General features: G+C 45.8%; 1 protein-coding gene across 10 annotated transcripts in view; it reads right to left on the bottom strand.

The window, feature by feature from the left end:
• The window catches only part of FRMPD4 (FERM and PDZ domain containing 4), an 856,248-nt gene that overhangs the window by 29,269 nt on the left and 810,163 nt on the right, over nt 1-16,816 (bottom strand). For 9 of the 10 annotated variants that reach the window (XM_045472369.1, XM_045472370.1, XM_045472368.1 and 6 more), the window contains 4 exons: nt 14,488-14,533; nt 8,230-8,334; nt 5,125-5,232; nt 1,305-1,436 (listed from right to left, as the gene is read on the bottom strand). In XM_045472369.1, coding sequence (XP_045328325.1) covers nt 1,305-1,436; nt 5,125-5,232; nt 8,230-8,334; nt 14,488-14,533 — 391 coding nt within the window. The remainder of the gene's footprint in view (nt 1-1,304; nt 1,437-5,124; nt 5,233-8,229; nt 8,335-14,487; nt 14,534-16,816) is intronic. The other variant, XM_045472371.1, reaches the window with a different exon arrangement.

The raw sequence follows: 16,816 nt of genomic DNA, 5'->3' as shown, positions 1-16,816 counted from the left end.
ACTCGCGGGGCACCAGCTTTTAATTACGCAGCAACCGCGAAGACTTAAATGCGACAACGCTTTCTGCTACCCCGTCCGTCTGGGGGGCACCTCCTGCTCCTCCTCCTGGTCTGCCCCTCCCTAAAGTTCCCTCCTCACTCACTGAGCTCTCCTCCGTAAGAGGGGTCGGCTGAGATCCCTTCTACCTCCGGCAAAGACTGCGTGTGTGGAATCACGAGAGAAAGGAGGGTGCCACGCTGAATTCAGCAGCCAAGCAGCCTGCCTGTCTCCCCAGAGAACAGATGGGGGTGGCCTGTTGGGTGGCCAGGAACTGGGACACACTGGTGGATCCAACATTGACAGTGAGCAGCACTGGGGTGGGCATTTCAAGCCTCCACAAACAGGCAAGTGTGCACCCAGAACTTAAGACAACTAACTAGGATTCTGGTTTAATTTAAATAATCTCAGAGGCCATTTCTTTTCAATGGTTTCGAGAGATGCATTGTCAAAGCAGGCGAACAAGTCCTTCCCATGACATAAAACATGATTCTGCGGAGCCACATTCCCAGTGAGTATGTTGCATCCACAGGACTCCTGAAACAGAATGCTACGGGCACCAGTGACAGTCGCAACAAAGTTTATTACAATGAGAGGCAAGGCCGACCGATCGGGACCAACACTCTTGATAAGAGTGTGGCTTCGAACAGCCGGGGTACAGAGTTTTTAAAGCCGATCACATCGTTTTATCATTATCTGGGAACAGAACAGAGAAACAGTTCCCAGATGAGTTAGAAACAGTTGCCAGATGAGTCAGAAACAGTTATCGAATGAGGTGATTATTTTAGACTTTCTGCCGCTAAGTTGCAACCAGTGGATCTCCTTGACCTTGTCTCTGATGCTCTTTTTTTGAGCTTTTGTTTCCTTCATTGGTAAAGCCTGATTCACAAGAGTATGAAGTATGATTTACAAGAGTAAAAGCAAGGCTGTTATCTTTTGACCTTCAGCGTCAGAACAAAGTTGTTATCTTTCAAGCTAAGCGTTAGCCCTACAGTACAATTTAACCCTTACAAGTACGTGCCGACTCTTTAGCAACTCCGCACGTGACGCCGACTGACGGGCTACAGAAAAATGAACAAAATAGAGAAGCGTCACCTTGAGGTGTACGACCCATTGTGAATGCCAGAGCTTTCTTTAGTGGGGATCCCCAGGGCCTCAGTGAGTACACTGAAGGGAGGAGAGGACAGGGGAATTCTGGGGCCAGATGGCCTCGGCTCTCACCGGCAGGCATAATTTCTGCTCTCACCTGCGAGTGTGATGTCACACACCTGAGTTAGAGTCTCCTGTTCATGAAGCAACAGCAGCTTGGTTCCGGCCCCTTCTGTCCTCTGCTCCAGCATGAGGGAGAAGTGTTCGATGCCTTTGATGGAGAGCTTCTCTTGAAGAGTTAAGATGACATCCTTACAGAGGAAACATTGACAAGATGCTATCAAAACCAACATGGCTCTCTTGCAGAGTTTACCACGACCGAAAAGTGTTGCTCGAATAGGCTTCGGATCTGTAAGTTTTATACGATGCCTGGATCCTGAAGCTTGATATTCCTTTTTCCTGACCTCTCCCACCACCCCGGATCGTTATGGAGTTCAGAAACAGGGAGGCAACGGGGGGACTAGCTGGGGGAGGTGCTCACTTGTCTTAACTTGGAAAGCTTATCAATAACTTGTGCAGTGGAGTGGGTTCGGTTCCCCTTCTTCTAGATGGGGGGGGCAATTAAACCACCTTGGAAAGTGGTCTACCCCAGGGGTGGGCAGAATACCCCCTGTATGCCAAATCCGCTCCCCCCCCACAACCTGTTTGTATAAATAAAGCTTTATTGAAACACAGTCACACTCATTTGTTTATATAGTGTCGATGGCTGCTTTTGCCCCTTGCATCGACAACCGAGATTGTATGGTCTGTGAAGCCTAAAATATTTGCTCCCTGGTCCTGTACAGAGAACGTGTGCTGACCCTTAGTCTACCCTTCTGTTAAGAGCATGCGGTAATGGTTGGAATGTGGGATCTGGAAAGAATCTGGTTTCCACACCCGGCTCGACTTCATGTTAGCTGTGCACCTCCGTGCAAGTTATCAAACTCGGAAGTGTCTTAATGCCCTTATCTATAACCCAGGGATGATGAGAATACCTTATATGTCAGAATAGATACAAGGACTGAATGAGTTCATACAGAGAACACATTTATTGTGGCACTGTTTGACAGAGGTAGGGCACTAAAACAATATACATATATTAGCTTTTATTCTGAATCTCTGGGGAGGGTAGAATGAACAAGCAATCCTTTAAAGGATTAAACCTTTAGGATCAGATAGGTGTCTTTGAAAATGAAAAAAAAAAATGTGACTTATTTTTTTCATGATCTGAAAACTAGTAAATGAGCTCTCATTTGAAATGAAATTAAAAAAAAAAAACCCATTACTTTTTTTTTTTTCCCATGTCCTCAAAAACTAAGTGATCTCTCGGGATAATTTACACGCCGTCGCTAAAAACTCCAAAGAACAGTGCTTTTCATCCTAAGGCAGTTCTGCCCTACAGCAACATTTGGAGACCGCTTCTGGAGACCATTTTGGTTGTCACAATGGGGTTGGAGAGGCTATTGACATTGAGGGATGTGGCTGAACATCTTACAGTGCACAGGACAGCCCCCACAATAAAGAATTCCCTGCTCCGGGGGCGCCTGAATGGCTCAGTCGGTTGAGCATCTGACTACGGCTTAGGTCATGATCTCACGGTTCGTGGGTTCGAGCCCCGCGTCGGGCTCTGGGCTGACAGCTGGGAGCCTGGAGCCTGTTTCAGATTCTGTGTCTCCCTCAGTCTGGCCCTCCGCTGCTTGCACTCTGTCTCTCACATTGTCTCAAAAATAAATACACGTTAAAAAAAAAAAAAAAAAAAAAAAAAAAAGAATTCCCTGCTCCAAACAAAGTATCAACAATGCCAAGATGGAAAAACCCTGTAATGACATGGAGGTTTTTTTTTTTTTTTTTTTTTGAAGTGATCTCTCTGAAATTTTGATTCTTCCCTATAGACCTTTCTCAGTTTCTTCAGACCCCTACAAAACAAAGATCCCCACACCCACTCACCACCCAAGAGTGGCATTCAACACAAATGCCTCGACTATACTGAATTTCATAAAAAGGTCCTCGGCTTCCTAATTTTTGTTCAAGGCCCAGAAAAGAACGAACAAAACCAGCCTTTGTGTGGCAACAAGCATGTTGTAAAATATTCTCCTGAATCACCCGAGAGGACACTGGAAAATCGATAGCAACAGCTTTTCTCCACTGCGATTCTGTAGCAAGAATTTTGGCAAATTTTGTTAAACACCATCACATCGTTCGCCGTGAACTCTGCACTGTTCCCTGTTTTCTCCTCGCCATCTGCCACCCTCGGGGAAGTCAACCTCAGTCTTGTGTGGGTTCCCATAATACAGAGGCCGCAGGGAATTAACAACAGGGCTCTCCTTTAAATTTACGCGTATTTCTGTTAAGGGATGCATTCAAGTCTTTACGTGTATCTTCAGGTGGGGTGGCGGGGGGCAATGGCAAGGCGCTTTCCTGACCACTGGGTATCAGAGAACAAGCTGGAGCTTCAGAGGGGTTGTAATAATGCAGCTCGAGGCCTTCAGACTACGTCTGGCCATGCCCACTCATTTCCATACGGTCTGTGTAGAAAAGGATTAGTCCTGCCCGAAGAAAGGTCTGTCTCTTTGCTCCTGGCTCTTGGGAGGTAAACTGTAAGCCCTTGGAGCGTACTGCCTGCTAGAAGTGTCTTTAGCTGGTGGTCAGATAGACAGTAGATAGTCTATGTAAACGCCGTGATTTTTTTGTGAGAAAAAAATCTGAGCAAAAGCCTGCCCACCTCTAGGCTAGCAGGTCAATAATGAGAGCAACACCTCACCGTACAAGGATCGTGAGTAGGAATAAAGGAAAAGGGCTTCTGTCAGTCATCGGTATTTAAAACGAGCAGCTTTGCACGGAGTTGACAACTTGCCGTGGAAGGATTTTAAGGATGGCTTACACCCTCCGTCATCAATCTAGAACATGGTCTGCTCTATGACCTGCTAGATCGCCACCTATTCAAAGCAATTCCGAACAGGCCACCTGCTAGTATCATGGCAATAAGAATGCACAGTGAGTGGGCCTTCGCAGAAATGCTGCCACTTATAAGGCCTATGCTGATTAATTTAAACGCCGAGAATGAGGGGTTGACTATTGATAGACGTTTTTATCACAGACTTGATGTTCTCTTGATACATTATTGTACAGATCATCACTAGGTTTTTTTTTTTTTTTTAAACCTCAATAAAACCTCTTTTATTGTGCCATTTGAAGAAAGCCTATTTTAGGCTGCTGGAGGCATTAGGGAACAATCAATTTCGGAACACACTTTTGTCCAATAAAAAATAGAATATGCACTTTTCTTCCCCAGGAAGGAAGCATGGAGGGAAAGAACCCATCTGCTTTGTTATAATACCCATTATGTAAAACTCACCTGTGGCTTTGCAATAATAGGACTGTTTTGTGCCTCTTCCTTTTCACCCCTTCTCCTGAGAAGCACGCCTCGTTTCTGCCTTTTTATGCATTATTTCCATGAAATTGGTGACAGCAATTAAAAGTAAATGTTATCTTTACATTATTCTCGCCCTCGTTTTTGCTGGACACCACAGTAACAGATACTCAATGAACGGCTAACGTCTTCATCCTCTCGGTGGCGGACATTGCTACGAAATCATACTGGCTTTGGGGCAGGGTGCCAAGCCTTCTTGGGGACAGCCACACTATTTTAATTAAACTGGAGTTGCATTAAAGTGACTAACCCTAGCGATCTGTCAGTGATCGCATGTTATATCATTTTGCAACACACACACACACACACACACACACACACACACACGCAGCAGACCCTTCTTAATTAAATAAAGCTTTTGGTTTTGGTTTGTTTTTAAATATTCATACGCGCCCTGATTTGGAAGCCACCAAAGAAATCTCAGCAATAAACAGATAGTTCTGAGAGAAGGTGCTGTCACACGAGACCGACAGGGTCACCCGCGCCGTACCTGCCGGTGTCCAGGTGTAGAGTTTAGCGGGTCCGCTTACCTTTATGGAGGTGCTGCAGTCAAAGCGAAATGATTTGGTCTGCCCATTTTCCAGATACACTTTCAAAACATTTGGCATAAAAAGAAGTGAATTATCCTTAACAGTTTCCTGTTTAACAACAACAACAACAACAAAGAAGATCAAAGTAGAATTCTGTTCTTTGCAGAAACAGCACCTACCTACGATTTATTCTAATCACAACATAAAACACCACCACCACCAAATGAACTCTCTAAGGCTAAAAGGGGTCTGTCTCTCTGGTGATATCTGAGTTTAGTTGTTCAGAGGAAATCTCTTCTTTTCCAGCTACAAATAACTCAGTCGATTCAAATGAAAGAACGTTTTTCCATCAGAAAAACAAATCAGATCAATTTCTTTTTTTTTTTTTCCCCTCAATCAAGGTTTCCCAGTAGAACACACAATGACAGACATGATGCCTTTGCAATTAAGCCACAATGCTTAGGACAACACGCACAGACTTTAGCAGAGCAGGCTACCTAGAAAAGAACGAGGGCCAGCAATGATGACGTTTGATGTGATGCCCGTTGGAACTTGGCAGAAGTCATGAAAAGGGAGTACCGAGCATTCACAAGCTTTAAGTATAAAGTTATTTTATGAAATAATTTTTAACCCATTTAGGAATGTTCCTTAAACTCAAAGGGGACCTATAAGGAATGAGGTAGTGTGTTAGAGATTAAAATACTAAGTCTAGGGGCACCTAGGGGGCTTAGTCGGTTAAGTGTCCGACTTTGGCTCAGGTCACGATCTCAAGGTTCACATGGGTTCGAGCCCTGCCTCGGGCTCTGTGTCGACAGCTCAGAGCCTGGAGCCTGCTTTAGATTCTGTGTCTCCCTCTCTCTCTGCCCCTCCCTCACTTGCACTCTGCCTCTCTCTCTCAAGAATAAACATTAAAAAATTAAAAAAAAAAAAACTAAGTCTCTAACAAACATCATAACTTAAAAATAATTTAAAAACAGATGCTGGAGACATGACCAAAAGTAAACAGCAGAAACATAGTCCTTTGAATTTTCTCTTTAATTGGAAATAGGGGGAGAGGGCAGGGGAAGAAGGAAGGCATGTTGGAGGAGTTCTGCCAATCCTTGGAGTGAACTGTGTTTCTCACATGTAGCTGGTCACGGAGTCATAGGAGTCAAGTGGAACTCGGCAATCCTGAAACCACATGTCCCTTGTTTACAGATGAAGAAACTGAAGACAAGATGTCCAGAGACTGGCTAATGTCCTACCGCGAATCCAATGGAACTCAGTCCCTGAGCATTTCCAGAAGAGGCTCCGTGGCTTTCGCTTCCTGTTCCTTTCTCTGAATTTCCTCCCTCTCCTTTCTCCTGTGGACTTCACACATGACTTTCCTACTACCCGATTCACTGAGTTGGTTTGCCTCCAACTCAACACGAAATAATAGCCGATGACTCAGCAGAGCAAGAGCAGATGGAAAATGAAGATGGTCCCAAAGGTTGAGGAGCTGACCGGAGACTGAAGGTCCCTGCCACACACAGGCCTGTGATGAGGCAGAGGAGCTGCGGGGGATGACTGACCCCAAGAGCTGTCCTCACACACCAGCTACCTTGAATGGACCTGGTATATCCAGGGCAAAAATAGCCACAGAAGCTTCTAGTCTCCTATTCTCTCTAAAGACCCATACACTGGGGCACCTGGATGGCTCAGTGGGTTGGGCGTCCGACTTCGGCTCAGGTCATGATCTCACATCTCATGAGTTCGAGCCCCACGTCGGGCACTTGCTGACAGCTCAGAGCCGGGATCCTGCTTCAGATTCTGTGTCTCCCTCTCTCTCTGCCCCTCCCCACACGTGCTCTCTCTTTCTCACAAAGTAAATAAACATTAAAACAAAATAGATGCATACACTGATGACCCAATCTCATGCTCGGAAGCTTGAGAAAAGATGGGGTAAGTTGCAGATGACCTTCTGTGATATCACAATTCCTCTGCGACTGGAACCTTCCGGCCTTAAACTGGGATAGTCTTGTGAGATGGTAATGGATGCTAAGTGCTTTCAGGAAGACAGGGATGCCCTGTGGTGAGCAGGACAACGTGGGGTGAAAGGGGGCCGAGGGGATGGGCTGGGACGTGGCAACCGGGAGGACAAGACCACAGCTGAAATGCTCACAGGGCAGCGCAATGACAGCCCTAGGTCCCCCCTGCAAGCATCACATAGTTTCACAGATTGGCCAGCTGACTCCTGGACTCCCAAGTGGGGAAGGCACAGGTCAGCAAGTTCTGGAAAGACACTTGGACCGGGAGTGCCTAGCTCGGGACGTGCAAGCCTACATCTGCAAATCCAGATCCAGGACCACCCTCAGGGAAGAGTCTGTGACCCCTAACGAGCATGTCATGGATGAGATTTTATCCTTGTGACTTTGTTTAAACACTACCACCAGCAACAACAAAACCCGAACAGCCAAAGCTGGTATTTCAGAAGTCCAAAAACTATTAGTGCCTTAGATGACAGCTTTCGAAAAGCAAAAAACACTATGCTAGATTTTCTTGGGCAAAAAAGAATCGAAAATACAGCAACTTATTGATGTTGGCGCTATTCATTTTGAAGATCAATTATGTGCCTGAGTAATCATGATTTCTATTGCGACCCATTGACAGAGATCCGGGCAGTATTTCCTCACTTCTGGTTGCATACATGAAACTCCCCCATTACTTTAACTTGTCTCCATTTTGATTAATTGAAAGGAAAGAGACATTTAATTTTGAATAAGGAAAAACTTAGGGAAACCTTTCTCAAAATATATAAGGGGAGGATGCTTAGTTGGCAGAATGGGAAGAAGTAGGCGGAAGTTACAAAGAGGTGTATTTTACTGAATATGAGGCAACGCCAGTGATCTCAAATCAAACAAACTCCTTTGCAAAGTAGCGAGGTCTCTAACACTGGAATCATTCGAAGAAAACACTGGACTACTACGTATCGTGGATACACCAGAGGGAACGTGTCAACAGCCCTGTGAAATCCAACAAAGACTTCTAAATTGATCATTCCAGAAGAGCGACTGGCCTTGCCTAGTAAAAGGCCCCTGTTTCAGCGACTCTCTCTGAGTCACAAGCAGACAACGGTCAACTCACCGACACTTGGCCATTGATGATGACCTCCTCGGAGAATCGCACTTTGACTGGATTGGACTTTAATCTTGCCTTTTTTGCAGCACTAATAAATGCTGATTTGGGAGACTAGAAACAAGAAAACATTTGACAGGATTATTGGTAACATAATGCAGACCTTGTACCAGTTGTTTTCTATCTTACCTTCTCAAAAATGTAAAACACGAATTACGGATGCAATCAAAACCCTGTCATGCGCATAAAGTAGTAAGTTTGACTTAGCAGACCAAACTGCAAATAGCATGTTCCATGTTCTTACTGAGCACATTTCCAAGGATCTTTCTATTTTTTGTTTTTTAAAAATTTTTTAAAAAGTTTATTTATGTTGAAAGACAGGGCGTGAGCAAGGGAGGGGTGGAGAGAGAGAGAGAGAGAGGAGAGAGAGAGAGAGAGAGAGAGAGAGAGAGAGAGAAAAGCCCAAGCAGGCTCCATGCTATCAGCACAGAGCCCAAGATGGGGCTCGGTCTCACGAACCATGAGATCATGACCTGAGCCAAAATCAAGAGTCAGAAGCTTAACTGACTGAGCCACCTAGGTGCCCCTACAAAGATCTTAAAAAAATTTTTTTTAACGTTTATTTATTTTTGAGAGACAGAGAGACACAACGCAAGCAGGGGAGGGGCACAGAGAGAGGGAGACACAGAATCCAAAGCAGGCTCCAGGCTCCGGACGCCAGTGCAGAGCCCAACACAGGGCTCGAACCCATGAACTGCGAGATCATGACCTAAGCCAAAGTCGAACGCTCAACCGACTGAGCCACCCAGGCGCCCCTCCAAGGATCTTTTTAAATGATGGCTGTGAAAGGACAGAAGCCTGGCTTTTTAAAAACATATTTATGTATGTATTTGGAAAGAGAGAGAGTGAGCACGAGCAGGGGAGGGACACAGAGAGAGAGGGAGAGAGAGAGAATCCTAAGCAGGCTCCGGGCTGTCAGCGTCCACCTTTGGCTCAGGTCATAATCTCAGGGCCATGAGACGGAGCACAGAGCCTGCTTGGGATTCTCTCTCCCCTCTCTCCCGCTCTCTTTCTCTCTTTCAAAATAAATAAACGTTAAAAAAAAAGTCCTACTACAGAGCTAAAGGGATGTGACAGTGGTGTTCTCCTCAGTATCTCTGTAATTACAGGCCAAGTTTAGTAACGATTAACAAATCGTGCAGCCGTGAGTTCATTTGCTGTCAATGTGCCATTTTTTAGCTGAAGGGAAAACATTATTCTCCCTTAATGGTTTTAAGCAGGAGATATTTACGTTGGCATAACGGGTTTAGCACAAGTGAAGCGGCTGTAAGAAAGCTACCCAGAACAGACACTACTAATTAGGCGAGGTGCTTCAACGATGAAGCAGCCGCTGCTCCAGCACTGGTTGGGAAGGAAGGGTCGCACACGTGTTCAACATGGCAGATACTGAGGTGGATCCCTCTGTGCGTCTGAATTTGTAAATGTGCTGTTTGGCCAGATTTTTCTAAAATGGTCTACATCACTCCTTGCCTCAATAAAAAAGTACTTAACAGAACTTAGTTTGTCTTATGCATATCATTTGGTATATAATCTTAGAAGGGATTGATGTTTTCATGGCAGTGGTAAGGTGATTAGCCCCTAAAGTAAGTGGCCCCATAGAGCAGAACTTGTCAAGCTGGGGGTGTTCCTCTCTTCTCTCTGTAGCTATAGCATGCCCATCTCTTATGGCCTCCTTGCTCCCATATTTATTTACCATGCCCTAATGACAAACCTGGAAAACCAGCAAGGAGACTAGATAGCCAAGGTAGTTAGTCAAGTAAATACTATTCTATGTGTATTTGCAAGTCAACAGACTTGGGGAGAAAAGTCCAAGAATTCATACAAGTGCATTTTTCTTGTTGTGGACTTGTGACTATTCCATGCAATCAACATCCATTTGAAAAATTACTTTTTGACCATAACAACATAAGCTCTTCATGTCTGAAGGTGACTGAATTAGAGTCAACAAGAGAATGGCTTATTCCACTGGCTGGAGTTATTTCTGGCACACGGGGTATGTAAACCAGGCAGGACTGTGGTTTTTACTCAGATCTCTTTTTGTGGCTCAAAAAAACATACAATGTACACCACTCAGAAACCCAAGGAATTAATTCTTAGCAACCTGTAGACCTGTGGGTGCTGATCACAAGCACTTCATATCCTGTGGTGGAAATGACAAGTAATTACCATCTAGAATAATCAGATTCTTTGGCTGTTAATTAATTTTGAGATCAGAAGGGCTCTAATCAGCCTCTGCACCTCTTTCCAAATTTGCTGTTGCTAAGGTGGCCAGAGTAGACGTATGGTGTGCTCCTGATGCTTTTAGTTGCTCTTAGAAGTCACTAGAACATTGTTTGAAAAAAAAAATCACATAAATAAGAGACATTTCTGAAACTGAAGCGTAAGGTCTTGAATTTGCAGTCCCTCTACGTCTACAGTACTATCGGCATAGTAGACACTGAGTAAAGGGAGACGGGGCAGAAGAGGAAGCCAATGAAGCATTCTGTAAGTCTGTCACCACCGTAAGCAACTGGGGCTTAACCCTGTTGGGAAACTCCAGGAACGAGGCAGACCACAGGCATCAGAGTTATCATGTCCGAGGAGGAGACAGAGAGCTAGGGCATGTGTTCACCAGCTCCTGTCAGTCAGTGATGGAGTGGCTGCTCTTTTGGGAATGAGGACTCCTCAGCACCTCTGGCCTGCTGCACGGGCATCTGCCTGTGGCCAGAAAAAAAACCCCACAGACAATCACCGGTCTCTCAGCTGGCAATTGGGCTGGCGTGTTCCACGTGACACATGCCAAGAAGATGTGGTCTGGGTGCCGATGCCATCTGATACACTGGGCCTCCCTCGGGTGCGTGGGACGGAGTGGAAGGAGGGCAGGAAGTGAGAAGCAGGCAAACAGGTCTGTCTCCTCTTTGGCCTAGAAACAACCCGAGTTCATGGGAATCGTGGTAGCTCCAGGGCAACAGCACCGGAACCGACTTCTCTCAAGTCCCACTGAGCTGGGACTGTGTGAGTGGAGGTAATCGAGACTCTTCCAATAATCTCTGTCTCAGGCCGCGTCAGAACTAGGGAGTTCTGGAAGTTCTAGACTTGGGAACTGTGGAAGGCAGGGTCAAAGGAAAGCAGGAAGGATCTGGCCAAGAAAGCTCTCTAATAAATGGAAACAGCGCAAGGAAAGGAGATGGTAGGTCAGAAGAAAACAAATAAAATCCCCAAGAAATCTGGAAATCCCTTTCCTAAAATGCCATCGTCATAGAATGGAGAAATACTACTAACTACAGATGAAGATTTATCCACGAAGGTGCTGTGTGCACAAGCAGAAGAGAAAACGATCGAAGTCAGTATGAAGCGTTTGGTAATAGGGTGTCGGTTAAGTAAATCTTGGTTTAGTATAATGTTTTACAGCCATGTATATGGTGCTTAGAAGGAATTCTGGATGATTTGGAAACAGGCTTCTGATCCGCTAAGTATTGTAGACCACCACGTCAAAATGGGGGGAAGGAGAGAACTGTCTACAATACTTTAAAAACGAGGCAGCAGCCTGTTAGGAATGACTTCCCCAAAAACTTCAGGAATTGTGAGACTCTTCTCCCGGGCCCGCTGGAGCTGGGCCTCAGGAAAGACTGGTTTCCATGGCTGGGCTCGCTTTGGGTGCCCTGGGACCAAGTGCAGGGAGGCGAGAAGGGGTAAACATCAACTCTCTGTCTTGACTGGACCTTGTTATGCAGGGGAAATGCAACATCACAAAGGTTGGCCAGCAAGTGACAAAACAAATTAAAAATGCTAATTTTCACTCTCCGCAATAAAGTAGACTTTATACACTTTCTTTCGGTCTGGTGGCTCATCTGTTTCAATAGGTCAATCCTGGCTGCTGAGAGAATGTTCAGCAAATACACGGATCCCATATGTTTCTGTATTTTAAAAAGCAACGCGCTGGTAGGGAAATCCAAACACAAAAATGTAAGTAACAACGTGTAGGCTCTTCTCCCACCTTCTTTTCTCTCTGAGTCCAATCGATCTATTGAAATGACTTGGGGGTTCTCCTCCTTCATTTCTGTTCCCACATTTCAGAGGAGAAAGCCACTTTGGGCCAGATCAATAAGGGAAGACTCTAGGTGGGGCAGTGGTTCCCAAGTGGTGGCAATCCACCCCTCCCCCCCCCCCCAAGGGACACTTGGCAATGTCTGGAGACATTTTTGGTTGTCACAACTTGGGGAGAGGGCGCTACGGGCATCTAGTGGGTAGAGGCCAGAGATACCGCTAAGTATCGTACAGTGCCCAGAATGGCACCACAGAACGCAGAGATCTCCAGCCCCAGTGTCGGCAGTGGTGACGGTAAAGAATGCTAAGGTAGCATTGAGAGTTTGCGCGGAGGCTTGGAAGGTAAGAAGGGTCTGGCTAGGCCAAGGACATGTTGGGCTGGAGGATGCGGTGGGCATTTCAGGAAGGAGGGAGGGCTGGTCAAGGCAAGTCAAAGATGAGGATTCCCTCACAGCGGCCGGGCAGGGGGAGAGTGCTGCCGAAAGCAGGGGTGCAGCTATTGGCCAGCAAAGCAGGCAACACTTGCTCCTAAATGTTGCGGCTAAATGTTCACCTTCCATATGGCACAGTATCAACAGCCACCTGAACTCGTGGAAAGTTCCAGATCATCTATTACAGCAAGTTCCATGACCCACTGATAACAGTGAGTGTTCATATGAATAACCTGTGAGTATTCATGCACCCTCAACTGGCAAAAACAGCAAACAAAGCCACAAGGCACAACCCCACACTTAAGTGGCAAAACCCTTGCTCTTTCTCCAGGTTTATGGCATGGCATGAAACATTACGTCACATCGCCAAAATAACCTGGTTTGCCATAAAACGGTTCTGATCTTGCTGTGTAATAGGTTATCAAGTGGGAAGAGAGAATTCAGGAAAGACCATATAAACTTGAAGTTCCACCAGGAAGTTACGGTTGGTCAGCCACTTGGTTATTGTAGACATTCCCATTGGCTTCACCTAACGTATTTGTCCACTGTGAAGAAATGAGAGAGCGTGGACAGATTTGAAGAGGGTGGGAGTGACAGTTTGGTTAACTTGGTAAACAATGTAAAAAGAGACTAGCGGTTTGGAAGGAATCAAAGAGAAGGGACTAAAAGTAATGGTCACTGGTAAACTAAGCTTTTATTACAAGTACTTATGTCCTGGATGGCACAGTTTGTTTACTTGGCTAATCGTTTACTTGGCTAATTCTATTCGTCATCTTATCAGAATCTTGAATACATATTTTTTTTCGTGCCGACAATGCTTAGGCCGTGGTGTTTAGGAGGAAAATGCTGGAACATGGGAGATGAAGAGGTTGGTCAGGAGATGGAGTGTGGCAAAGAGCAGAGCCCCCAACTGCATGGGGAAGAAAACACAAGCGTAAACAGGTGGGAATCTTTGCCAATCCACGCAAAGGCCACACAAGGTAGCGATGGTCAACGTTTGGGGGAAAATCTGCAGGAATTTGCTAGGGTATTTTTTAGTTCAACTGCCAATGTATGGGATTCACAAGCAACAGCAAATCTATAGAAATAGAAAGTAAGTTAGTCGTTGCCTGGGACTAAGGGTGGGAAGGAAGCAGTCACTGTAAATGGGAACGAGAGATCTCATTGGCTGAAGGAATTGTTCTCAAACTGCCTTGTGGTGATGGCTGCATACCTCAGTAAATTTGCTAAAGATCATTGAATTGTACACTTAAAATGGGTGGATTTCAGGATACACAAATCATACCACGATAACGTTGTTATAAAAAAAAAAAATCATGGCAAATGAAGGCAGTAAGATTTTAATTGCTCCCCACCTTTCTGACCAAGGCTGCTGAAATCACATTCTGACAGCCGTATTTCCTCTGACAACCACCCTTAAAGGGGAGTCTCCCTGAAATATGTACCAAATTATTTAGAAGAGGATATGAAAAAGGATGATGCTAGAATGTCCTACAATTAAATATTCCCATTACATTTGTGATTCTTAAGCTGGTAACACACAAGAAAGTGTGTTCCTTTCCTTTCTCTCCAATGAGTGGGTTTGCTATCACGGTGTATAAAATACAAGCACTGAAGATTTCTGAACTCGAACTGTAAACGCATGCGGTTTTTCTCTGCTGTTACTCAACGTCATGGTTTCACTGGGACTGGGACGAGGAGATGGAATCCTGGGGTCATACAGTGGCACTTTTACTCACAGGACACTTACAGGGTAAGGCTGAATGACAGTGAGGAGGATTGATTCTTTGCAGCTTCTGAAAGAGAAAAGAAACAAACATATTTATGAAATGCACAGAGGCCGGACTCTTAACAGTGACAGCGTTCTTTTGAAATGAAACGTGTGAGATATTGGCGAACGTTTCTTGGGCTCCCAGGCAGCATAAATCAAAAAGCTCAAAAGTGGGCTTTCAGACCGTGGAGAAAACCAAAGTCAAGTGCTCAGCCAGTGTAACAAACAGCCTGATGGAAAGCTTCCCGGGTGGTTTATGCTGAGCAGCAGGACCTTCAAATAACACTCGCCGAGGGAAGGGCTGTTTTAGAAGCCTCATCTCAATCAGTCTCTGCACTTTCCCCGGCTCTCAAAATTGAGTCTCGCCATTTCATTTTAATTTTCTAGAAAAGGAATCCATTTTTAAAAATTCGTAACAGCGGTTATCTTCTCAGGGCCACCGTCATGAAAGAAAACGGTCAGTGTAGGTTGCTTGTGTGCAAACAGCACCCCAGCAAACATCACATCCCCATACTGTGTGGCTCACAAAGTCCATGGTAACAACGCCCAGGACATTGGGCCGACACGTATTCAGATGGGCACTTTTTGGGAGATCTTGTTCATGAGGGGGAACACGTTGAACAATAACTCAATCCCAGCAAAGAACTCAACCCCTCAGGGAATAGTTTTCCTTCCTTCCTTCCCTTTTTAATCTGAGTAGGAGAAAGGTCAGTTGCCACTTTGTTGAGGAGACGCTGACTTTTCCTACGTTAGGTTCTCATTAATTACCTGCTTTTGTGATTTACTGTCCGAATGGGTAAAGTAAAGGGCATCTGTTGCAAGGCTGTTCCCCAGAAGAAGCCACTGCAAATTGTATTTCTGGCAATAACTGCATGGTGGCTAAATGTGCCCGCATCAGGCTGGGTTGGACCAGGTTCTACTAACTGGACCACGGCGGCGGGGTGGGAGGGGTGGTGGGGCGGGCGGTGTAGGGAGTGAGGTAGGGAATACGGTGGGGGAGGAGAGGAATCAATGGAGCAGAGAAAGGAGGAACACAACTCAAGAAACTCAAAGTATCAGAGATTAGGATGACGGTCACGGTGGCAGGGTGGGGACGGCACATGGTTGACTGTGGCCCACATGCTCCCATGAGTTCCCAGTTGCCAAGGGTTGGCAGAAAGCTCCAGCAGCTCAAGTAGGCAGCCAGTATTTTCATTAGAGGCCTAGAGCAACAGTATAACGATGCCAGAATTGAGTGGCTAAGATGAACGATCATACATTTTGCTGCTGGGTGTGCGGACACATGTGGTGGTTCAGGGGAGCAGTCTGGCATCATCAGGCAAACTTCAGTATCACATGCACCATGACTCAGCCATTCCATTCTGGCTTATATCACAGAGAAAGTCTGCCGTTAGCCTTTAGGGACTGCGTGGAGGTGCGTACCACAGAATGATCCAGCAAGAGGAGGCAGAAGCTTAGATGTGCTTGGTAACTACTAGGATGGGGCTTCAAACGTAGTGTAAGAAACCAGATGAGATAGATAACGTAATACCATTCGCAAAAGCTCAAAACACATGTGCACAAAACAGCAGCACACATCTGGAAGAATGCAATAAGAAAGGATGGGGTGCGCACTCAACATGTTGGAATAGTTTTTCTCGCGGGGGGGATAGGAGTGGGTGTGAATCTAAACAAGTAAAATCAGAGGAGAGGGGCATGGCGTGGGTCTACGATGACGATCCTTTATACCATGAAGTGATGAGTTTGATTAATTTGACTCTCTGCACGTATAGCTTAATTAAAAAACTCACAATCTGAAAGCGGATGAAGAAATTTGGGGTAGACACAGGTCAGCAAACTTACAAACTACCTAAGGAGCGGCGGCTCCCAGAAACCTCTGATGTAATCCCTAATTTACTCACCAGGACAAGGGACAGCCAGCCTCCCCACTCTTTGGGGCTGTTCCACTGCAAACAACTACCACTCACTCAGTGGATGTAACACAATGGCACAGCCCACACTGATTCCACACAGGCCTCTGCATACGAGGAGCACATAGGCAGAAAGCAACACAAACAGGAACAAAGGGACCTCTGACGTTTGTGCATGTGCCACGGCAGTGGGCCTTTTCTGCCCCATTCTGCTCCCAGGACCCTCAGTAGCAGGCACTGGGTCCCGGGGTTTCATCCTCTGGGCACAGCTGATCGGACGCGGGGGTTGGAATGAGCCAATCAGATTTCCTTCTCTGCAGAATCAGAAGCAGCACAGAGGGTTGGGAGCTGAGTCCCAGGCACGGCTGAATAAGACTCACCATTCTGTTAGAAATCAA

The sequence above is a fragment of the Leopardus geoffroyi genome, chromosome X, assembly GCF_018350155.1.
Source record: "Leopardus geoffroyi isolate Oge1 chromosome X, O.geoffroyi_Oge1_pat1.0, whole genome shotgun sequence".
In the NCBI taxonomy this organism is placed as follows: Eukaryota; Metazoa; Chordata; class Mammalia; order Carnivora; family Felidae; genus Leopardus; species Leopardus geoffroyi.
This window is presented reverse-complemented; position numbering and strand designations above follow the sequence as displayed.